The sequence below is a fragment of the Rhinatrema bivittatum genome, chromosome 7 (assembly GCF_901001135.1).
Source record: "Rhinatrema bivittatum chromosome 7, aRhiBiv1.1, whole genome shotgun sequence".
In the NCBI taxonomy this organism is placed as follows: Eukaryota; Metazoa; Chordata; class Amphibia; order Gymnophiona; family Rhinatrematidae; genus Rhinatrema; species Rhinatrema bivittatum.
The window spans coordinates 134,692,316-134,718,214 of record NC_042621.1 but is presented as its reverse complement, the minus strand read 5'-3'; the positions used below and the strand labels follow the sequence as shown (position 1 = coordinate 134,718,214).

At 43.1% G+C, this 25,899-nt stretch overlaps 1 protein-coding gene across 7 annotated transcripts in view; it reads right to left on the bottom strand.

Moving 5' to 3' along the window:
• The window catches only part of FAM149B1 (family with sequence similarity 149 member B1), a 302,939-nt gene that overhangs the window by 59,521 nt on the left and 217,519 nt on the right, over positions 1-25,899 (bottom strand). For all 7 annotated transcript variants that reach the window (XR_003857796.1, XR_003857797.1, XM_029609181.1 and 4 more), the window contains 2 exons: positions 16,896-17,029; positions 5,529-5,641 (listed from right to left, as the gene is read on the bottom strand). Coding sequence is in view for 5 of the 7 variants with exons in the window: in XM_029609181.1 (XP_029465041.1) it covers positions 5,529-5,641; positions 16,896-17,029 (247 nt within the window). In the remaining 2 variants the exon portion in view is untranslated. The remainder of the gene's footprint in view (positions 1-5,528; positions 5,642-16,895; positions 17,030-25,899) is intronic.

Genomic DNA, 25,899 nt, shown 5'->3' with positions numbered 1-25,899 from the left:
CAGCTCCCCTATGAGGAAAGACTAAAGAGGTTAGGACTTTTCAGCTTGGAGAAGAGATGGCTAAGGGGGGATATGATAGAGATGTTTAAAATCATGAGAGGTCTAGAACGGGTAGATGTGAATCGGTTATTTACTCTTTTGGATAATAGAAAGACTAGGGGGCACTCCATGAAGTTAGCATGTGGCACATTTAAAACTAATCGGAAAAAGTTCTTTTTTACTCAACGCACAATTAAACTCTGGAATTTGTTGCCAGAGGATGTGGTTAGTGCAGTTAGTATAGCTGTGTTTAAAAAAGGATTAGATAAGTTCTTGGAGGAGAAGTCCATTACCTGCTATTAATTAAGTTGACTTAGAAAATAGCCACTGCTATTACTAGCAACGGCAACATGGAATAGACTTAGTTTTTGGGTACTTGCCAGGTACTTTGGGTACTTGCCTGGATTGGCCACTGTTGGAAACAGGATGCTGGGCTTGATGGACCCTTGGTTTGACCCAGTATGGCATTTTCTTATGTTCTTACTCCTATTCTCACCCACACATACCCATATTCAAGTTCCCATTCACACCCTCACATACACATATTCAAGCTTCCATTCTCACCCACATACAAGCTCCCATTCTCACCCACTCACAAACCCAGACTCTCATTCTCACCCAACACACACATTTAAGGTCCCATTCTCATCCACATATACACACATTCAAGCACCCATTCTTACCCACATATTCAAGCTTCCATTCTCACCCACACACAAACCCAGGCTCCCATTCTCACCTACATATTTAAGCTTCCATTCTCACCCACACACAAACCCAGGCTTCTATTCTCACCCACAAATATACACATTCAAGTTCCCATTCTCTCTCTCTCTCACACACACACACACACACACATATACCCAGGCTCCCATTCTCACCCACACATACACATTCAAGCCCGCACACAGCTTCCGCTTCCTCCCACTCCCAAGCAGGAAGATCAGTTGGCCTCTCCTGCTACCACTGGCCTCCTGCTATCTTTGGGCCGTATGGCCCACTGATCTTCCTGCTTGGGGGGGTGGGGGAGGAAGCGGAAGCTGTATGTGGCACTTCTGCTCCCTCCGCACCCCAAAATAGGAAGATCGGTGGAGCATATGCCCGCAGGATTGCTTCCCCATGTGAGACGTGCAAATGCAGAAATGGCGCGCCGGCCCTGGGTCCTCCTCTTTGTCGCATGGAGATGGGATCCTGCGACAGCCTTTCAGGTGGGTGGGCCTGGGTCCAAATTGGGTGGGCAGCTGCCCACCCAGGCCCACCCGTGGCTACACCACTGGGTTCCACATAGGCAACTTAAAACTAAATTGCGTACCCTTGGTATGGGCCCCTAAAGTGACTGACTGGGTTAGAAACTGGTTAAGTGGAAGGTAACAAAGGGTAGTCATAAATGGAGTTCACACCAAGGAGAGGGGCATTACTAGTGGTGTGCTTCAGGGATCAGTCCTTGGGCCAGTTCTTTTCAACCTTTTTGTGAGTGACACTGCGGAAAAATTATAGGAAACATTTGTCTTTAAAATATGCAACACAGTAGACATCTAGGAGGGTGTGGAAAACTTGAGAGGTATCTAGTGAAGCTCGAGGAATGATCTAGGTTCTAGCAACTAATATTTATGGCTAAAAAATGCAGAGTTATGTTTTTAGGCAGCAAAAGCCCAAGGGAGATGCACAGAATAAGGAGTGAAATTCTTCTAACCACAAAAGAAGAGCGGGATCTGGAGGTGATTGCATCTGATAATTTTAAGGTGGCCAAACATTGATAAGGCAACAGCAAAAGCCAGAAAGATGCTAGGCTACACAGGGAGAGGAATGGTAAGCAGAAAAAAAGGAGATGACATTGCCCCTATATAAATCCCTCGTGAGACCTCATTTGGAATACTGTTTATAGTTCTGGAGACTGCCTCTTCAAAAGGATATAAACCAGATAGAGTCAGTCCAGAGTATGGCTACTAAAATGATCAGTGGCCTTTATTAGTGATAGGTGGTAGTGCAAATACGGCATTGTAGGACAGAGGTCAAAGGTAGGAATATGTAAAGGCTGATGAGGAAAAAGCAGAATTGCTTAAATATTTCTGTTTGGTGCTCACAGAGGAAAGGTCAGGAGTAGGACCACTGAAAATGGACACAAATTGGACTGGAATCGAGGTAAACCTCAAATGATTTTCAAAGACTGTGTACACAAGGAACTAGCTAAACTAAAAATAGATTAAGTGATGTGGCTGGATGGGAAACTTCCAAGTATATTGAGGGAACTTAATGCTTCTTTAGAGTTGGGAGCAATTCCAGAGTACAGGAGATACGTGAATATTGTGCCTCTTCACAAAAGTGGAAGAAAGGAGGAAGCTAGGAACTTTAGGCTGGTTAGTCTGACCTCTGTGGTAAGTTAACAGAATCACAGCTAAAACAGAGAATAGTTCAGATTCTTGAATCCAATGGATTACAAGATCAGAGGCAGCATAGTTTTACCAGAAGTAGGTCTTGTCAGATGAATCTAATGCAATGTACTAGATTTCAGTAAGACCTTTAACATAGTTCCACATAGGCAGGTTAAAAATTAGCATCTTGGTATGGGTTCTAAAGGGACTGTCTGGGTTAGAAGCTGGTTTAGTGGGAGGTGCCAAAAGTAAATGGAATTCACGCCAAGGAGAGGGGCATTACAAGTGGTGTGCATTCACAGCAACACTGGTGGCTTACATTCCAGCATGGCTTAAATAGGAAATGCTGAAAGCGCTGGGCTGGGATGTAAAGGTACTTTGGCAAGGCACCCCAGAACACGCCTGTGCGAGTACATATTTACGCGCAAATTTCAAGGTGAAATCTAGGAACACCCATGCCCCACCCAGATCATGCTCCACCCCTTTTTCGGAACTTTTCATTTGTGCACGTAGCAGGAGATACATGCGTATAACTGCGCTAAAGTATCAACACCTATCTAAATTTAATCTCATCTGGAATCCCTACATCTCGTGGAGACAATTGACTTTCTCATCACATCTCTAAACTACATAGATATAGACTCTGACATATCTTAATATAACTTCAACTCACATAGTGAATCTCTATAATGGCAGTACTCTTCTTTGTATAGCATGAACGGGGGGGGGGGGGAATTGTACGCTATAATTGTAAACTGCTGTTTGTTTTCTGCCTATTGATGACATTGTTTATAAATGTTTTTGATTGACAGCAATAAAAATTGCAAATAAAAAAAAAAGTGATTCAGACAAGTAACAGATTATTTGAGTTCTCGTAAGCAGAGTAAAGCATTGTTCTTTGCTTTAGCCTTTGAGTGACTATAGTTTTAGGGAAGTAGGAAGTTCTGTGGGTTTGTTTGGATTTATAGAGTTATGTTTTGCTGATATTTCTAATTATTCTTTTTGTCATGTTACTTTGTATTGTTTTATTTGTTACAATTTCAAGCTTTAATAATTTATTATATTTTGTTATATAACTTGTGAACCTGCCTAGAGCCTTTTTTGGGATCGACAGTATATAAGCTGATGCAGTAAAAATAATTAAGTAAATAAATAAGTAAATAAATAAATAAATGCATTTAGGAGACAAGAATAGGCCTGAGCAATATATTTTGAATGGGTTGACACTTGCATTGACAGTGAAAAAGACCTGGTTATATTCGTTAATAATAAACTGTGAATGAGTACAGAAAGCCAAGCAGCAGCAAACTCTGTATGTTGATGGGCACTGGAAACAATTTTCCAAGGGACTTCTGTGGATAAAGTAGTGCTTTACCCACAGAAATGGACCTTTAAAAATTGTGTGAACAATAACACTCACATACAGTGTATGCATGTACTTTTATACACATAAAGGAGAGGTGTTCCAGGGGGTGGATTGTGAGGCAGAAAACCTAGTGTTCCCTTGTGAGCATGTGCAGGACAAGGCTCAGAGCCTGGTCCCCTTTAAATCCCCTAGAGGGAGAATGGCTGTGGGAGGTACCCTGCTGGACAGGGTGCTTGGAGGGCATGCCCAGTACAGTGGAGGATAAGTTGCTGAGCCAGCGGGAAGAGGATGGGCCCTGTGAATCTGGGATCAAGAGCTCCAGAGCTAGGCATTCTGGGAAGTGTCTAAGGATCTGTGAAGGAAGTGTCTAAGAGTTACTGTGGAGAACAGGCAGGCTTCTGAGAAGTGCCTGGTTAGTTGAGACTAGAAAGTGGTCTTTGTGTTTGCCATTCCTGATTGTGTTAAGTGTGGCACTGTAAATAAATACACTGACATTACAGCAGAGTCTTAGTGCGATTCCTCTGGCTGTATCCAAGCACTTGACTGCTTGAGTGCCACATATGGTGTCTTCGAGAGATCCCTCTAAGCAAGGCACAGAGGGAGGAAACAGTTTCCAGAAGAAAAGACTGAGGTAAAGAATTTTTTTTTTGAACAGCACTGCTGAGGGATGTGGTGGCTCTGGGAGCACACACTGCAGAAGGCGGCTGGACCTGCTTCGTAGCTCTGGAGACATACAGAGTGAAGAGGAAAGGTTTGTTAAGAAGAGAAGCATGTTTGTTGGAAAAGTTTGTTTGAGAGTGTGGCTTGGGAAGCACACTACAAAAGGCAGTTGGTCTGGTGGGGCTCTGGGTAAGGACACTTGGCCCGATGGGCCTAAGCTGCGGGGGGGGGGGGGCAGTATGGAGGCAGCGGCCCTAGTATTCCCCCCCCCCAGAGGGAAAATGACTGTGGGTAGGATCCTGCCGAGCAGCAGGTGCTTGGAGGGCATGCCCAGTATAGTGGAGGAAAAGTTGCTGAGCCAGCAGGGAGAGGATGGGCCCTGTGGATCTGGGATCAGGAGCTCCAGATCCTGTCTGAGTGGGAGCTCCAGACCTCTTTCTGGGAGAGGGTAGGCAGAATTATGGGATGTGCCTAAGGACTGTGAAGGTAGGCAGATTTCTAGGAAGTGCCTAAGAGTTACTGTGGAGAACAGGCAGACTTCTGGGATGTTCCCGGTTAGTTGAGACTAGAGTAGTCTTTGTGTTTGCAACTGTTTGCCAATCCTGATTGTATTAAGTGTGGCAATGTAAATAAATTCACTGAAGTTACAGCAGAGTCTAAGTGTGATTCCTCTGGCTGTATCCAAGTCCTTGACTTCTCGAGTGCCACATGGAGTCTGAATGGATTTTGGAGTATGCACAGAAATTCTCTCTGCAAAACTACACCCAACAAATAGCAAGTGTAATTGTGTACGTGTAGTTTTGCTGGGATGACTTTCAAAGCACACACGTATGTTCACTTTGAAAACTGGTATAACTTGGGCACCTGCAAATTTATGCAGCCTGTTGGAAAATTATCAGGAAGGAAACAAACAAGGAAGAAGGATATTACCCTTCCACTGTACAAGGCATTTGTCAGAACACATGTGGAGTATGTTGGTCATTCGTCCTCAAAACGTTATTCAAATGTTAAAGAAGGTTCACTAAGTTAATAAAAGGACACATGAGCTTACAACTATGTAATTATCTATGTAAGATGTCTTCTCTTCTTACTGCATTTTGTCCATGTGAGATAGATTCTTCTGCTGCAAGGGGATACTATGGATTATCATTAGACCGTTCAGGTTCCTCTGGGGACCGCTGCCTGCTCCGTAAGGACGATTCATCTGTCAATCATGGAAAAGAATTAAGTTTTACTAAGCTTCCCATCCACCCACTCTCTCAAAATCCCTTTTTAAAGCAGAAATTTACCACAGTTACATATTGTTGGGCTATGCTAAAAGCAACCTTTCAAAATTCAACTATGTCAAACTGTTCTACAAATGTAGCAAAGTTGCTTACTTGTAAGAAGTGTTCTCCCAAGACAGTAGGATAACCAGCTACAGAAGTGGGCAGACATGGATATTTCTGAGCACACACCTCACAGAGCCCCCCCCCCCCCCCAATTCTATAATATTACTTATTTGAGTGACTCTATAATGGGAGGAAGGAGAGTCTGGGTAGCAGATTATCCCCTGCTGTCCTCAAAGAATATGTTTTACAGGTAAGCAACTTTTCTTTCTCCAAGACATGCAGGATATATCAACCACAAAAGTGAGAACCCCTAGCTTAGGGTTGCTTTTAACTAAAAATGGGAAAATATAACTAATCTGCCAACAGGCACAGAAATATTTTTGGGGGGTGAAAACCCATTTAGGATTTTACTTTTATTTTCAAGAGATACCCTGAAATAAAAGCAGCTGACCTTAGGAGAGATGGAGTTGGATTCTACCCCACAGACAGAACATGGAGGACTAACTGATCAAACTTACTGTTGGGTTAGTAGTCAATATGTAGACATTAGTGAGATGTAACTATGTGGCTTGAATGCCACATTACAGCCCTGCAATGCTCCTTGATGGAGGGGATTGTAAATGGGCCACCAACACCAGTTCTCATTTTATAAGCCTTGACTTGCTCTTCTACATTCAGACTTGCCTGGCATAACAAAAGAAGATGCAATCTGCTATCTAATTAAAGACTGTGCCTTTCACTACAGCAATATCACACCTGTGTGGGTCAAAAGAAACAATATTGAATAGATAGCAGATAATTAAGAAAGCTCCATTAGCTGCATGCCCTCTAATCAGTACAACCCCAAACATGCAGTTTGGTTTTTTTAGAAGACTGTCAATTAAAAAGGTTCTGTTAACTGCAAACCTTTTGAAGCAGTACTCTTGGATTAAACATACACTTTCTTTTCATAAGCCACTCATTGATAAGTCCCTGTTAGTTTCAAACATTTTAGAGCACTACTCTGGGAGTAGCTCACAGTTTTTCTAGCAGGCAATTCCCTACCAATCCCCTGATCAGCTGCAACCAGTCTGAGCTGTGCTGTGAACCAAACCAAGCTTCTCAATGTTGCACAGCTAAACTTAGTCTCCTTGTTCTTTTGCTCTTCAACATGTCTTGTGTCAAAAGACTTGTACACAGATCACTTTGGCTTTTCCCTAAAGTCAGTCTTCAGTAATTAAACTAAGATAGTCTCTTCCTGTGTAATTATAGCATTTAACTTAAATTTTAGTGGTGATTTATCCACTAAGACTCAGAAGTGTCATCATCAATCTCCTCCTCCTCCTCTGCTGCCTCCTCCATAACTGGGGCTGGAGAGGAGCTGTTTGAGTCTGCTACACTGCCTGTTCTCCTCTTCTGCTACTGCAGAAGCCTCTCTTATACACCTGAAATCACTGCTAATACTACCCAATTCAGAGTCATCCTGCTGGCTCTCTGCCAAAGTCAGACAGCAAGGAATTCTGGGGGATGTAGTTCTACACAGAATAGCCTAGTGGTTAGAGTAAGAACATAAGAAAATGCCATACTGGGTCAGACTAAGGGTCCATCAAGCCCAGCATCCTGTTTCCAACAGTGGCCAATCCAGGCCACAAGAACCTGGCAAGTACCCAAAAACTAAGTCTATTCCATGTAACCATTGCTAATGGCAGTGGCTATTCTCTAAGTGAACTTAATAGCAGGTAATGGACTTCTCCTCCAAGAACTTATCCAATCCTTTTTTAAACACAGCTATACTAACTGCACGAACCACATTCTCTGGCAACAAATTCCAGAGTTTATTTGTGCGTTGAGTAAAAAAGAACTTTCTCCGATTAGTTTTAAATGTGCCCCATGCTAACTTCATGGAGTGCCCCCTAGTCTTTCTACTATCCGAAAGAGTAAATAACCGATTCACATCTACCCATTCTAGACCTCTCATGATTTTAAACACCTCTATCATATCCCCCCTCAGTCGTCTCTTCTCCAAGCTGAAAAGTCCTAACCTCTTTAGTCTTTCCTCATAGGGGAGTTGTTCCATTCCCTTTATCATTTTGGTAGCCCTTCTCTGTACCTTCTCCATCACAATTATATCTTTTTTGAGATGCGGCGACCAGAATTGTACACAGTATTCAAGGTGCGGTCTCACCATGGAGCGATACAGAGGCATTATGACATTTTCCGTTTTATTCATCATTCCTTTTCTAATAATCCCCAACATTCTGTTTGCTTTTTTGACTGCCGCAGCACACTGCACCGACGCTTTCAATGTGTTATCCACTATGACACCTAGATCTCTTTCTTGGGTTGTAGCACCTAATATGGAACCCAACATTGTGTAATTATAGCATGGGTTATTTTTCCCTATATGCATCACCTTGCACTTATCCACATTAAATTTCATCTGCCACTTGGATGCCCAATTTTCCAGTCTCACAAGGTCTTCCTGCAATTTATCACAATCTGCTTGTGATTTAACTACTCTGAACAATTTTGTGTCATCTGCAAATTTGGACTATGAACCAGGAGACCAAGGACTATGAACCAGGAGACCAAGGTTCAAGTCCCGCTGTTGCTCCTTGTGACCTTGGGCAAGTCACTTTACCTGGTGTGATATCTCAATTGAGATGAATGTCGATATATAAAAATAATAAATTAAATAAATAAATTTCTTACCCCTATTATTCTCAGATAAGAAGAAAAATGCTGCTTTTAAAGTGCAAGTCCCTCTTTTATGCAGGAACTACCACCAAAGCATCACAGTTCTTATAGTTGTACAATCACATGATATGTGCCAGTGTGAAAACTCTGAATCCATTACAGCCTAACTTCTGAATACATCCTTAGCCAGAATAGTCAAACTCAAGCTAATCACGTCCATTACAAGTGGTCAACAAGGACTGAAGAACTTCATGCTGCTCCTTAATCTGTACCATGGTCTCCCTGAACTTATCTCCCTAACACAGGACTTCTGCCAGTTTGTCATGTACATCCTCTCGCAGGTCGCTAGCCTGCAATATACCATTCTTCTGGCTCTGATGGTGGCAGCAGAACCCCTAACTGCCAAATCAAAAGATTCATAGATGGATTGAATGAGATATCGCTCACATTCTTCCATGTCCAGCTGTGTCTGATGACAGACTCTGTGCTTTTCATTCAGGGGTAGATTTTCAAATAGCGCGATTTGGCGTACTTTTGTTGGCGCATCAGGCGCCAACAAAAGTACGCTGGATTTTAGTAGATACGCGCGTAGCCGCGCGTATCCACTAAAATCCGGGATCGGCGCACACAAGGCTATCAATTCCGTATAGCCGGCGCGCGCCAAGCCGCGCAGCCTACCTCCGTTCCCTCCGAGGCTGCTCCGATTTCGGAGCGGCCTCGGAGGGAACTTTCTTTTGCCCTCCCCTTACCTTCCCCTCCCTTCCCCTACCTAACCCACCCGCCCGGCCCTGTCTAAACCCCCCCCCTTACCTTTGTCGGTAAATCCCCGCGCGCCAGCGGGCCGCTAGCGCGCCGCGACCTGGGGGCGGGTCCGAAAGGGCGAGGCCACGCCCCGGGCCGTAACCACGCCCCCGGGCCCACCCCCGAAACGCTGCGCGGATCGGGCCCGCCCCCCGACACGCCCCCTCTGAAAACCCTGGGACTTACGCGAGTCCCGGGGCTCTGCGCGCGCCGGTAGGCCTATGTAAAATAGGCGCACCGGCGCGCAGGGCCCTGCTCGCCTAAATCCGCCCGGATTTAGGCGGATTTAGGCAAGCAGGGCTCTTAAAATCCGCCCCTCAGAGAATACATGAAGGACCTCATTTGTTGATGCAATCATGCAAGTTACTGGTTAGCTATATGGACATTAAGCATCAAGTTTTGGAAGAACTTCTTGCCAAATGAATCAAGACGTCTCAGGTCCTTCCTGGGAGGGTTTTGGAGAAATCTCTGTTTCTTCGCTATCTTTTCTGCAAATTTCACTTTGTGGTGAAGCTGGACCACCCCAAAACCAGGTGCCTGCTGCACCCTAAAATCCAGATCTCTTACAATCAGTGGACAAGTAGCTAGATTGTCCCATATTCTTGTTTTCAGGTCCTATAGAATTTTTGATATCTTTCATGTGCTTGGAGACTCCTGGTCCAGGAGTCTCCAAGCACATGAAAGATATCAAATATTCTTTGTGTGCATCTTTATCTCTCTGCACACAGACACCGATGGCCTTTCCTAGCTTATTGAGAAACTTGAAAGTATGAGAGATCTTCCAGTGGAGATGAGTGCTCCAGAGAATCTGGTAAGGAGTCAGAAGGGATGTCTGTATTTTACTTATTTAAAACAATTTTTATTCCGCCTCTTCCATATTTTATATACAGGATGGATTACAGCCCTCTTCCAAATCCAATAAGGAAGGGACACTTCATCAAGAACCTGATGAAAACAAAGGCAACCAAGAGGAAGACCTTGATCATCCTGGAGGGGTAAGCACAAACCAGTCACCCTGAGGCCCTTGACCCTCAATAGTTGGTGGCATTCTTCCAATGCTAGCAACAGATCCGATACCTGAGGGCTACCCCCAAGATTAGGTAGCTTTTATACTGGGGCAAAAGTGGTTGGGACTCCTCCTTGAGAAAAAGCACTGCCCACTAGCAGCTAAGGAGGTAAAGAAATTCCTGATCAACTCCACCATGTGGTCTGCGGACTGAAGTGTTCTATGGACTGGTGTTGGCGAAGACATGTTCTCTTGTGAAACCAGTAAAGGATCGTCAGTCTGGGATGCTTTCCCTGAACTCCACAGAGAAGTTCCAGATTGGACCACCTGCTGTGGAAACAAAGGGTAAGATGGAGCAGATGGGAGCTGGGATTTCCGGTTACGGTGTCCTGGACTTTGCGCTCTTCTCCAATGCCACTGGAGTTTCTCTGAACCTGGGATCTAGAAAGAAAAATTAGAAGGAGATATAGGAATCTTCTTGGCCAAAAAAGATGAGGGGACTTGGAACGAATCACCCGCTGATCCTGCCAACATTGAAGGGCCTGGAGAATCTGCACATACACTCATTTGGTTGCTGGCGCCAAAAGCTCCTGTGTCACCACTGAGGGTATCTTTTTTGCCAGCCAAATGCTTAAGCTTCAAAGTGCCACTGGAGTCAGATGCATTGATGATGCCAATGGCCTTGAATGAGGCCAAGTGTATTGAAGGCACTGGACATTTCTGCATCGACGTCTTGTGTTTCAATGGTGCTGACCTTGCTGAGTCTCTATTTATTTATTTATAACTTTTCTATACTGAAGTTCAAATAACTGAGTTAATTATCACTCCGGTTTACATTGCAACCATAAAAACAGTGACAAAGTTGTCTTACATAGAACAGGGGGAGAGAAAAACTTGGATACAGCTTAAGCATGGGGAGTAACGTGTCAAAACTGGTAAGAACAGATAAGAGTTGGCTTTTTGGGGTAACAAGGTATTCCGAGGGAGGGGGTAGGAATGAGGGATTGGAAGGGGGTTGGAAGGGGGATTGGAAGGTGGGGGGGGGGGGGGGGGGGAGGGAGTCTATACTTTGATAGTACTGATCATGCCAGATCACTGTGCGTCAATGGTGAAGAGGCACTGCACATTGAGAAGGCAGAAGCTTTCTGCTTAGCTGATGTATCAGGGTCCTGAACTGATGGCACTGAGGAATCTCGCACCTGCTTTTTAAACTGATGGACCCAAAGCCCAATGCTGCCTCAACCCGCTTGACCCCAATGCTGCACTCATAGTGGGGGAAACCCTAGACAAAGCCTTTGCGTGACTCAGCACTCACAGAGCTCACCAATGATGAGGAGCTTCTATGGCCTCAGAGCTCAGCTATCTTGTAATCCCGGTTCTTCTGCATCCTAGGAGACATCTGACCACAATCATAATGGTTGGTGGAGTCATGGTAGGGGCCTAATCATTTGTAGCATGGGTCGTGTCCATTTGTGATGGACATTTTACAACCACAGATGCAGACCTTAAAGCCACTAATGGTCGGCTTCTTAGGTTCTGGCAGCTTTTTTTTTGTGTGTAGCACTAAAAAGTGCTGTTGAGGGGCTGCCTTTGTGGACATGTGGCCTGGGAAAAAGAGTTGGAAGAACAATTGACTGGTTAAGATGAAAGTTCAATACTACCTTAGGAAGGATGTGTACCGAAACAGCCTATTGTTGAAGGTATAAGGTGGACAATTCACTGAGGCTTGGAAGCTCAACAAATCTGCTTGCCCAAGTAATTTCCACCAAAAATATGACCTTATAGATCAGGTACTTTAGTTCACAGGAGTTGAGAGGCTCAAAGGGAGCTTTTATCAGCTAGGTCAGCATTACATTGAGGTCCCATGACACAATGGGAGGCTTCAAATAAAGCAAGCCCCCATGAAGTGAACAATTAAAGGCTGTATGAAGATGGGTTTATCTTCTACATGGTGATGGTAAGCGCCAATTGCATCGAGATGAACCCTAATGGAGTTGGTTTTTAAACCGGACTCCGAAAGATGTAAAAGGTAATCAAGCAATTTTTGTGTGGAACAGGAGAAAGAATCTAGAGCCTCTTTCCCACACTACATGGCAAACCTCTTCCACTTAATACTATAGGATTTCCTCATGGAATCCTTCCTATACTCCAGAAGAATACAAGAGACAGCCTCAGACAGATTCAGGTTTAATGTTTCAACATCCAGGCTGTGAGGGTCAGGGACATGATGTTGGGGTGCTGCAGTAGCCCTTGATTATGAGTGATGTGTGCTGGGGAATTCCTCAACCTGATTGGATACTGATGGACATATCTTGAAGGAGTGGAAACCTAATCTGTTTCAGGCAATAGAGAGCTAGTTCCCCAGTCTCTTCAGAGTTTCAGTAAAGTTTTTGTCACTAGAGGAATTGGAGGATATGCATACAAACAACCCAGACCCATTTCAGGGAAAGGCATCTGAAATTAATTTGCTATGCATCCTCCTCCTGGAGCAGAAGGTCAGTTTAGAGGACATGCAAACCGATCTACCTCAGGTGTGCCCTACTTGTGGAATATCTGGTTTATTAGTTCCCTGTACAGGGACCATTCATGAAGTTCCAGGACCTGGTTCAGTCAATCTTCCAGGATACTAATGCATGTCAGGTCTGTGGCTCTGAGGACCATTCCATGGGAAGTGACCCAGTGCCACATCTGGAGTTTCCTGACACAAGAGCCTGTTCCTTGGTGCCTGTTGAATATATCTCTGAAAGATTTTGAAATATACTGAATTGCAAATAAGTCCAAGAAGTTTATCTGATGATACTTTTCCCAAGCAGACCAAAGATCTTGGGTTTGGCTTCCCTCTAGGGGAACTCCCCAACCCAGGTTGGATGCATCCATTCTCAGAATTTAGAAGGGTATTCCTTTGGTCAGATTGGCATGAATCAGCCTCCAGCACAAGAAGCCCTCAGAGGCTGAATGATGCAGATGCCACTGAGATCTTGTACATTGGCCTCTTTGCATTTGAAGATGTGCCATAGGGTAATGTGCAAGGAAGCCCAGCAATCTCAACATGTCCCAAGCAGCTATCTGCTGACTGGTCTTTATCCTTTTTGCAGTGGATAACAACATGGAAGTCCTCTCATGCAGGAGAAAGGCTTTTCCTCTACTCGTGTCTAGTAGTGCTCCTATAAATTCCAATTTAGATGACAGGCTCAGATGGGATTTGGGATAACTGATGACGAATCTTAGCAACTACAACACCCAGATAGTTGTGTTTATTGATTCTGCAACACCTCCTTGAGATGTCTTTGACTAGCCAGTTGTCCAGGTAAGAAAACACTTGCACCCTCAATCTACATAGATGCGCAGCCAACATCAAAAGACATTTTATAAACACACGGCGTACTGATATAAGGCTAAATGGTAACATGATATTGGAGGTGGTTGTTTCTTACTATAAATCTGAGATACTTCCTGTGAGCTGGACTTATCTTTATATGAGGGTAGGCAACCTTTAGATGTAGAAAACATAGCTAGTCCCCTTTTTCTAGAAAAAAAATCAGGGTGCTGAGGGAAACCATTTTGAACTTTTCCTATATTGGGTACTTATTCGACACTCTCAGGTCTAGGATGGGACAAAGTCCCCCCGTATGTTTGGGAATCAAGAAATAATTGGAATAAGTTTGACTGCACTGGCCTCCAAAAGTGCTCCTTTTGTAACAGATCCTGATGCTGAGACACTGCCCAAGCACTTCTCAGTAGACAATTTGGAGACATATCCAATAGACTCAAGTGTCTGAGATTACTCTGGGACAATGGTTTATGTAAAACTTCAGCCTTTCACTGACAAGAAAGTTCTCCCCGATCCAGTCAAATCCCCATCCAAGGCTTTGAATGGGATGCAAGTTGTGGTTGCTGGGCTCTCTGCTGTCTGGTACAAGAGGGTAGCAAGAAGCATTTCCTGAGGATAGAAATAACTCCTTGGAATAGAAAATGCAAACTATCTGTTTATGGTTGGGGAGTGGCAGTGGAGAGAGTCTGAAGTATCACAGTAGTCCTTTATCTGAGATACTGCTTCCTTGACCTCATCTCTGAAGAGATTCACCCCACTGCATGGCAAATCAGTGAGTCTATCCTGGACATCCTGTTGTAGGAAGTCTGTGGGCACCAATACCCACCTGTGTAGACTTTCAAAGCTGATTCAAAAGCTTCAAAGGTTGAACAGACCATGTGTTTTCCGCACTTTGTCCCTTAACCATCAGTGATTCCAAGGTGTCATGCTGCTTTTGAGAAAGCTGCTCTGACATGCTCTTGATGTCTTTCAGAACATTTCACAAGTATTGGCTCATGAAGACCTGACAGCAGACTATGTAGGCATTGAGCATGGCCCCCTGATAAACCTTCTTTCCAAGAGTGTAAAGGGTATGACAGTCCCTCCTTAAAAACACTGAGGAGTGGGGTCATAGACCTCTTGGACTTCCTGAGGGCAGATTCAACCACCACTGACTGATTTGGTAGCTGCAGCTTCTCAAACCCAAGAGTCTTTTGGACTCAGTAAATAGTGTCCACCTTCTTGTTAACAGAAGCCACAGATAAGGGTGTGTGTGTGTGTGTGTGTGTGTGTGTGAGTCTGTCACATTCTCATCTGGTTCTCCTGAAGGATTTCAAGGATGGGCACTGCTATGATATCGATGAGAGAGTTCATAAACGGGAGAACATCACGCATCTTGGTCCTGTACTCTTTCTCCTTCTGCAACTTAGATGGACTGGCATCCACCATTCTCCTTACAAAATCAGCAAAGAAGATTTCCTTTAAGGAAAGACCTGTTGACTCCTAATAAGAGAAATCCTCAGATCCATAAACATACCCCCAAGAATACTCAGAATCTGAACCCAACAAGTATGTCAGGGATATGGATCATGATTTCACCCGGCTAGCAGTCAAGGTTCAGAGAGGACTGCACTTGACTATTGGGGCCTAGACCCTGATGAACTTCTGCATGCCGTGGAAGTTTCCTTACATAATTCACTGGAAATCCACAAATGAGAATCAGGATCCTGCCACTGGGTGCTTCTAGTCTCTCCAGAAGTGGCTGGAGATCAGTCTGCACCAACTGATGCCGTTGATGTTGGGGCATCGATGCTCTGCATCTTTCAGTCTAGGACCTCCTGGATATTTCTGCCCAGCTCTTCCTCAAAAACTGCTGATGTAAAAAAAAACTGGGAGGCAGAGGGCAAGGCCATGTCTTCCTGGGATACCAGAGGTGACTTGGTAGCTAACAAATGGGCCCTCAGACTGGCATCATTTCTAGGGCTGTGATGAGGAAGAGTTCTCTTCATCACAGGAATGCTTCAGAAGAATCAGGCTGCCAGCAGAGTGTTACCGTTCCAGGCATCACATACCGATGGAGAGAGATGTCAATGCTTTTTTTGTATTCGCTTGGTACACATCATTGGAGTTCCATAATGTCAGAATTGAAGAAGTAGAATCCTGTACTTTCTTCAGGCTGAAGGAGGAGAGGATATTTTACCTTTCCAGTCTTTTCTGATGCTCAAAGTCTATGGGGCATTGATGCCTTCCTGATTCTGATATACTGCCCACAGTTGGTGCAGCTACTGGGTCCCTCAATGTTAAAGCCTCCGATGCCAATACTGATGGGCTGGGTTTAAGTTTCTCCATAAGCTCCAGCAGGGAATGATACACTCTCAGGGTCCTAGTCCCATAGAGGGAATCACCCAAGATGTCATGGTCAGCTCCCAGGCAAAGGACACATCTATCATGGGGGATCAGTGATAAACATGACCCTTTCACACAAGAAGTACTTGTCGAAGCTACTGGCCTTCTCTTTCTGGAGCTTTGGGTGAAAAAATAATAAGGTGAAATCAAACAATTCAATAGTAGGGAAAAAGCCTGAAGGAGGATGATATTCAAAAGCCATTTAGATCCATAACGGAGTTATGTGGCTAGAATGTAGCTGCATAAGAACATAAGAAAATGCCATACTGGGTCAGACCAAGGGTCCATCAAGCCCAGCATCCTGTTTCCAACATAAATTGGGGAAAGGCCTGAGGTGCTTCCGGGAGAAATGGAGTTAGTCGCATAAGTTATGTGGCTAACTCCAATATTTGGAATTAGCCACTTAATGCAGCCAACTATGGTCAGGCCATAGAGCTGTCCTAAAGTTAGCAGTTTATACATAACTGGCTAAGTTTAAGATAACTGGGTATATTCAGTGGTGCGATTGTGCTGCTGAACTTATCCTGCTAGTTAGCCAGATATGTTTATTGGCTAACTAGCCAAGCTGCACAGCGGCTGAAAATGGACCCGACTGATGCCATCTTGATGCTCATACCTGCCCACATCTCCATAAATTCAATCAACTCTATTCTTTTTGTAAGCTATCTTATATTCTGAGGGGGCTTAGCAAAGGGCTGCTGGGTGCAGGGCTACTGCACGTGTGCAAAAAAGTCTAGACTATTCCAGCCACATGTATGACTGTTAATCCTGCTGTCCATGGAGAACACCAGTTACAGCCAAGCAACTCTGTTTTATGGAAATGTCCAAATCTGAGCATTTGGGGAGGAAAGTTTTCAACTTGATAGTACTAAAACACCTAACAAAGTCCACCTGAACAGCCAACAACTTCTCTGCAAGTGTAACTTACCAGGTTGGAGGGGATGAAGGGCATTTTGGATGTTGGAACCCGAGGAAAAAGCAATGGTAGAGGCTCAAACTGATGAAAGGGGCTGAAAGACTCCACTCTGCTCATTCCTTCGCTAAAGTCATTTCTCTCAGCATCTGAAGAAAACCAGAGACATGGTTGATTAGAAGTTTCACAGATGCACAGCTACCACTAGAAAGACACTTTTCTGAGACCTAGAATAGGATCAGTGGCTACTCTGATTATTTATTTAAAAACATTTATTGCCCGCCCTTCTTATATTCAGGGTGGGGTACAATATGAATATACATAAATCAAACAAACAAGATAAAACAGCACATTACATAAGTCTTCAATATGGGGGAGCAACACATAAAAACATAGGAGTTTACTCTATCACGACAGAGAAGCCAACAGTGTGGCCAATAGTCAGCTACATAGAACTCCCTGAGGAGGGATACACTGGGGGGAAATACATTGCTTAGGACCGCTTTTTTTTTTAAAAGGAAAGTTTTTAGAGCTTTTTTAAAGAATATTCTTTCTTGGAGACATCTTACTTCCTTTGATAGGCTGTTCCATAGGAGAGGACCTGCAGAAAAGAAAGCATGCTCTATGGTTTCATCAAAGTGGGTACAATTTGGAGACGTCACCTCTAATAAACATTAGGTTTGCTCTCTTAGGGGCCGGGAGGTAGTGTGGATTTTTAGTATAGAGGAAATCCAGGGGGAGTGTAAATTGTAAATATTGGAGTGTATGATCATGGTAAGCCTGTATTGTATACGGTGTGAGACTGGGAGCCAGTGTAGAGATCAGAAGACTGGAGTGATATGTTCATGAATGAGACTGCTAGTTAAAAGTCTTGCTGCTGAGTTTTGTATAATCTGCAGTGGACAGATCATGCATAATGGTAGACCTGCTAAGAGAAAGTTACAATAGTCTATCCTGGAGAACAATAAAAATTGAAGGATTGACCGGAAATGAGAGTGCTCAAGAAGGGGCTTGTGGTGATGGAGTAGACAATGATGCATTGGTAATGGTTCTTATATGGTCGCACATAGAGAGAGAGGGGTCAATTGTGACTCCCAAATTGCATACAGTTTGGGAGATTGTGATGGAATGAGTATCGAATGAAAAATTGTGTGTGTTTTCAACCGGAAAACGTGATAAAACAATTTCTGTTTTAGAGATGTTGAGAGCTAATTTATTATTGTGGAACCATTTTTGGATGGTTATAAGACAGTGGGTAAGGAATGATTCTGTAAGGGCCCATATTTCTTTCAGAGGAAAAAAAGAATTGGATATCATCAGCATAAATCTTATAATGAACTCTAAAGCCAGCAAGGGTGCAGCATAATGGTATTAAGTAGACATTAAATAGGGCAGCAGAGAGAGCAGACCCTTAGGGTTCCCCAGAACTCAGTGACATCATGGAGGAAGTAAAAGAATCAATATGGTCTTGTTGGGTTCTGTTATTGAAGTACAAAGAGAACCAGAACAGAACAGATCCAACTGAATGCAATCTGGAAAGTAAGATGGGATGATTTACTGTGTCAAATGCAGAGATGTCAAGGAGACAGGAGGAAAGTTGAACCCCGATCAAAACACCGTTTGTGTCAAAGCTGGAAAGCAACAGTAATTCAGTGCTGTGATGTTTCCTAAACACAAATTCATATTGGTTAAGGATATTATTAGAGTCAATAAAGTTGAAGCATTGGTGAAGAACTGCTGTTTCTATGCCTTTGGCCATGAATGATGGAGGGGAGATCAGGCAGTAACTGGAGATAAGAGTTGGATCAGCTGATGGTTTTTTGATTATGGGCTGGACTGAAGTGTTTTAGTAGGTGTGTAAATAGAACATAGGTCAGGAACAATACCATGTTGTATTGACAAATTAATGAAATTAGTAATAAAAGGAGCAATGTGAAGTTTAATTAGTTTAAGTAATGTAGTATGACATGGGTTAAGGGGATTAAATGATGGTTTCATGTTATTCATAATCTCAATAGTATCAGATGTTGTGATATGGTTGAAACATTCTCAGACTGGACCATCTGTGGTCAATTCATTGGTTTCTTCAGTAGGGGAATTATTAAAGGTACTGTTTACAGTTGCTGTCTTATTATTAAAATAAGATGCAAATGTCTCCGCAATGTTCATCCCAGGGGGTATGGGTGGTAAGGTAGAAGAAACTGAGCTGGGGTTAATGACTTTCTTGACAGAGACATATAATTCTCTAGGGAAAATTGGGCATCCAAATGGCAGATGAAATTTAATGTGGGTAAGTGCAAGGTGATGCATATAGGGAAAAATAACCCATGCTATAATTACACGATGTTGGGTTCCATATTAGGTGCTACAACCCAAGAAAGAGATCTAGGTGTCATAGTGGATAACACATTGAAATCGTCGGTTCAGTGTGCTGCGGCAGTCAAAAAAGCAAACAGAATGTTGGGAATTATTAGAAAAGGAATGATGAATAAAACGGAAAATGTCATAATGCCTCTGTATCGCTCCATGGTGAGACCGCACCTTGAATACTGTGTACAATTCTGGTCGCCGCATCTCAAAAAAGATATAATTGCGATGGAGAAGGTACAGAGAAGGGCTACCAAAATGATAAGGGGAATGGAACAACTCCCCTATGAGGAAAGACTAAAGAGGTTAGGACTTTTCAGCTTGGAGAAGAGACGACTGAGGGGGGATATGATAGAGGTGTTTAAAATCATGAGAGGTCTAGAACGGGTAGATGTGAATCGGTTATTTACTCTTTCGGATAGTAGAAAGACTAGGGGACACTCCATGAAGTTAGCATGGGGCACATTTAAAACTAATCGGAGAAAGTTCTTTTTTACTCAACGCACAATTAAACTCTGGAATTTGTTGCCAGAGAATGTGGTTCGTGCAGTTAGTATAGCTGTGTTTAAAAAATGATTGGATAAGTTCTTGGAGGAGAAGTCCATTACCTGCTATTAAGTTCACTTAGAGAATAGCCACTGCCATTAGCAATGGTTACATGGAATAGACTTAGTTTTTGGGTACTTGCCAGGTTCTTATGGCCTGGATTGGCCACTGTTGGAAACAGGATGCTGGGCTTGATGGACCCTTGGTCTGACCCAGTATGGCATTTTCTTAGGGGTTTTTTTTGTTTTTTGTTTGGTTTTGTTTTTTTAGCATAGATGCCAATTTCGTGTAGATATAAGTTTTCTTAGCAGAATTGATGGCCTCTTGATAGAATGTGGCTCCCCAACAAAGGAACAAAGACCTGAGCCAGGAACTGAACCACCATTATGGCAACATATCTTTCATTGGACAAATTGAGCTGGCCTTTTCATCTGTTTTTCTGTTCCAAAGAATCCTCCTAAGGATTTTAGGCTCAATTCACCCCAAGAGGTTCGGGTCTCATTTTGGTCAATAGCAGCTGAAAGACAGGATTTCTCAATGTTTCCTATTATAAAAAATATATACAGACACTATCATGAAACAATTTGCCCCATGTAAAAGTTGGATTCCATCTATACTCTCTATCACAGAGCTCAACTTTGCTCCTGTTCCCACCCACAAATGGCAATTAACCTGCTCTCCTCTGAATACACAGATTTTACTTGCCTCTCTTGAGCCCTCCCATCCCAAATAAATGTATTCCTAGTCAAGATAGGAATAACTCCAAGTGGCCTCCCTTCAGAACAAATATCTCCCCTTGTTTTCTATGGAAGGAATTGTTTCCTTTCCTTTCTACAGAAAGCCCTGGCAGAGAATGACTTTCACACTCTTCCTTTCCTCTAACCCATGACACCAGAACTGAAGCCAAAGGATTTCTCCAGAAAAAGATGGAAAAAAGTCCCATCTTGGTGCAGTTTCTTCTCACTTTGAAAGACAGTTCTGTGCTCTCAGCAGCATATTAGACATAGGAGCCAGCTTTTCAAAATGATTAAGGATGTTAACAATGCTGCACCCTCAAACCTGCATTACCTCATACACACATTCACCCTGGCACTAATGCTCTCTCTTTCTCACCATGCACAAACCCTGGTGTCAATCCCCTCTCTCATGTTCCCTCCAGCTATCCACGCTCTCATCCTCCCAGCCCTATCTCACCCTTTCCAACACCTCTCTCACATACGCCCAACTGAACCCTTTTGTTACCCCCTCTCCTCAACCACCCCAGCTTATTCCTTTTCATTCCCCTCACATACCTCGGCTGATAATTTCTTCTCCCGCTCTAGTTTTCTACCCAAGCCAGTTAACCTTCCATTCTACCTCTTACAAACTGCTGCCACTTGGAGTTGGGCAAGAGCAGTAGAGCAGTGGTGCATCAAGTTACATCATCCTCTGACACTGGAAGGTGTAGTCATGTTTTGAGCAATGAAGGATATCATAGTGCTACACAATTTCAAATGCAACACTCCAACTCTCAGCATGAAGATGTGGCCTAAGGTATCACTGGTCTTTTCCTCTTGCAGGCTCCGAGGGAAATAGCAGTAGTGTTGAGAGTGGGGATTGGAGATCAGAGGTGAAGAATCATGGGAAGGATAGAGGCTGGATCTTCTCAATACTGGGAGGTGCTCAAGCATCCATGGAGCTGACACCTATGCATTGTAACACTTGTCTCTTTCAAAGTGGCAGTCACTATCCCCATAACTTGCACAAACATCTCTATTGAGATTTGTGTGCAAATAATGATGAAATACAGCAAGCAAATATATCATCATCCCAAGAACAATGCAAAAACTAGTTTCCATAGCTGTGCAAATAGTCTGCAGGCTGGACAATGGAGCAAAGTCAGATTCTTTGATAACATGATTTTTGTCATTAGTTGGTAAACAGTGGTCACATCCTTATTTTGCAGCAGACATCTTGTCTGACATGATACAGAAAGAATGTGTGAGATCAAGGGCAGATCCCAGTAGTTTGTTCTGTGAATTTAGGTGGAAGAGGAGAATCCAGACAGGGGGATACATAGACAGGTACCATATAAATATTATTCAGTCACTACTCTCCTGCAGCATATTCGGAAGGAAGACAGTGGAGGAATTTCAGTCTAGTCATCTGATCTCCAGATAATTGTATACTTATTATACTCTGTCTCTATTCCTTGATTTCTAGATCAAGATCTTAAGTGTGATTGCCTAAGAAATATACACTGCAATGGGTTTTAGAAAAAGAAGTTACTGGAATTTGGTAACATGTTATAGTTACATTTGGTTATATTGGCATTCCCTGTTTGGGCAGATACTGCCATGTTTAATTTTCAGACAAAGGTATCTGCCTATGAAAGGATGATGAAATTACTAATGGAATTTATAGTTGAATATAGGAGTGGAAGTAAACTGTCCCTAATTGACCTTTGTGGAGAAGAACTAGTGTCGTCATTTCTTTTTGCTAAGGTAGGGGAGCATAATGCTCAGTTAAAGGAAACTAAGGAAAAACATGTGATTTATTACCAGCATTAATGCAAAGTAAAAAGGAAAGTGAGAAATGTATTCCTGAATATTTAAAAAAGATACTGAAGAGTAGATTGTTGAGTTGAAGGTAGAGAATACTGCTCTCACAGAGAATAACTAGAAGTGGATGGTTAAAAATCAGCAAATGAAAATGAAAAGTTATGTTTACATGATGCTTTTCTGCGGCTATGAAACAAGTAAGGAAAAGTTAATTTTGACACATGATATTTGAAAGGGCATTCTGCAGAAGTTGTTGCAAACAAGGGAGGAGTATTGCCAAGGCTTAATTTGTCAGGGAATGGCCAGGAATGCAGTTCTGGGACTTCTTTTCAGATATAAGAGGCAGAGCAGCAAGGATATTCTTCTTCAACCCCTCCACTCCAGGCAGACTGCAGAAAAGAGAAGGGGAGGGGGTGAGCCTAGATAATGCTATTTCCTTGCAGGGTTATCCCATACAGAAGAGCTCCCAACCTAATTATTAGGGATGTGAATCGTTTTAGGACGATTAAAATTATCGTCCGATAATTTTAATATCGTCTTAAACCGTTATGGAACACAATACAATAGAGATTCTAACGATTTATAGTTATAAATCGTTAGAATCGTGAGCCGGCACACTAAAACCCCCTAAAACCCACCCCCGACCCTTTAAATTAAATCCCCCCCCCTCCCGAACCCCCCCCCAAATGAGTTAAATAACCTGCGGGTCCAGCGGCGGTCCGGAACGGGCTCCTGCTCCTCAATCTTGTTGTCTTCAGCCGGCGCCATTTTCCAAAATGGCGGCGAAAAATGGCGGCGGCCATAGACGAACACGATTGGACGGCAGGAGGTCCTTCCGGACCCCCGCTGGACTTTTGGCAAGTCTCGTGGGGGCCAGGAGGCCCCCCACAAGCTGGCCAAAAGTTCCTGGAGGTCCGGCGCCGGCCATACGCGTATGGCCGGCGCCATTTTCCGTACGAAAACGATTCGCGGCGGGAAATCGCTCCCTGACCCCCGCTGGACCTCCAGGAACTTTTGGCCAGCTTGTGGGGGGCCTCCTGACCCCCACGAGACTTGCCAAAAGTCCAGCGGGGGTCCGGAAGGACCTCCTGCCGTCCAATCGTGTTCGTCTATGGCCGCCGCCATTTTTCGCCGCCATTTTGGAAAATGGCGCCGGCTGAAGACAACAAGATTGAGGAGCAGGAGCCCGTTCCGGACCGCTGCCGTTCCGGACCGCCGCTGGACCCACAGGTTATTTAAGTCATTTGGGGGGGGTTCGGGAGGGTGAGGGATTTAATTTAAAGGGTCGGGGGTGGGTTTTAGGGGGTTTTAATGTGCCGGTTTTTCGATTTTTAGATTTTTCACGATTTTTCACGATATTTTACCCCCCCAAACGGCAACAATACGATTCCCTCCCCCTCCCAGCCGAAATCGATCGTTAAGACGATCGAGGACACGATTCACATCCCTACTAATTATATACATTTTTTGTCTTAAATATCTGTGATCTAGCAGACAAGTTGCCTATATTTGCATTGTTGTGTACCTTTTGGAGGGGGTTGCTTAAATTTAAATTTAAACACTACAGGGCATAAAGTGTGGATTTTTTATTGTTTGTTAGCTGAAGAAAAAGCATAGGATAAAAATCTCACCCAAGTATACCGTGGATTAGACAAGATCCCAATAACTGCATATAAGGCAAAGTTATTTTTGTTATTGTTTGCTTATAATCTAACATAGCAAATCTTTATCATATTAAAGGATCTGATTATGATTGATTATGATTCAGTGTAATAACTGTGGTGCCTTTGTCTAGAGGCATACCATCTGTAAACTTAGAGCTTGCCCCTTTTGTTCACAGTTTTCTTCATTGAAAAAGGAGTTGACAAATTAAAGCTGAATTAGCTACAATTAAAAAGTAATTAGCAACCTCCAAAGAAACTTCCCCCAAATTAAAACATTCAGAAATCTTGTCCTCACTATATCAGAAGATTCAGAACCCCAGGAATAAATGGATTACAGTGGGCTCTGATAAGATTAGACCTGTGATAAAGAGGCACTCACTCTGACAAAAGATATTGGTACAAAATGCCTTTTCTTTATTGGAAAATGAAGATGCTCTAACAATCAATAGTGAAGTGGTATCTAAAAGAAACGTATATACCTAAAGCACACAGAAATCCCACAACACTGTCAAAATTCACAGCAGAAAGCTCTGTGTGCTGGGAAACTGACATCAGAAGAACTAATCTAGGAATTCATTTTAAAGAGAACACAGTTAAATACCTTCCAAGATCCTCAGCTGGTAAAAATGTAAACCAGAAAGTCAATGCAATTAATGAAGAAAGTAAAAACAATAAAGTTGAAGTTATCATCCATTTGGTGACTAATGACCTTGTTAGAAACAGCATTCACAGTTCAGAGTGAGCTCTAGACTCTGGGGAAACAAATTTGACCCATGACAAGATTATTGCCTTTTCAGAAGTGTTACATGTTCATGGAAAGGGAAAGGAAGGGCTAATCCAGATCGACAACTTCAATACTTGGCTTAACCTGGTGTAGGGAAGAAGGTTTTAGATACATTGGAAGTTGGGGTCATGTATGGAACAATAAAAGACTATATGGTAAAAATGGCTTATATTCGACAGTGGCAGGAAATAGGATCCTAAGTGAGAAATTTCAATCATATATCATTAGACATTTAAACTAGAGGATGGGGTTGGCAAAAGGAAGTTGGAATGTCACCCCCAACAAATTTGTGAAGTGGGCAGAAAAATTAATAATAATCAGCTTAATACTGCAGATAAGGAAAAGCAGCAAGCTGAATAAGAAAAACTGAATAAGAAAAACTGGAAACCTATGAGCACAAGTGCTCAAGGTCTGGGCAATAAAATTCAAGATCTGTAAGCCCTAATTGCAGAGGAAAACTTAGATATTGTTGCTATTACAAAAACATAGTGCACTGAGACTCATGAATGGGATACAGCCATACTGAATTACAATCTGTTTAGAAAGGATAGAAAAGACAGAAATGGGGGAGGAATAGCTCTTTATGTCAAAAGCAGTATCTGAGCATCTGAAATACAGGGTGCATGGGGAAAAGAAGAAGTGTTGTGGGCTGTAAAAAAAAAAAAAAAAAAAAAAAGGAACATGGTGCTTCCATTTACATTGGAATGGTCTACAGCCTCCAAATTAGATGGAAGAACTGGACAAAGATCTGGCAGAAGACAAAAAAGGTGGGAAAGAAGGAAGAAATGATGCTTGTTGGAGATTTTAATCTATCTAATGTGGACGGGAGTATCCCTGCTGCAGAATCTGCAAGACGTAAAGAGATAGTGGATGCCCTTCAAGGGTCTATGCTCAAACAAATAGTGATGGAGCTCTTGAGGGAAGAAGTGATATTCAATCTAATGCTTACAAATGGAGATATGATCTCTAATGTCTAGGTAGGTGTTCAACTGAGCACCAGTGATCATCAAACAATATGGTTTGATGGAGCTGCAAAGACAGAGAATTCACTCTAGATCCATGTTTTAGATTTCAAACTACAGACTTTGGTCAACTGGGGACATACCTGGAGGAGGAAT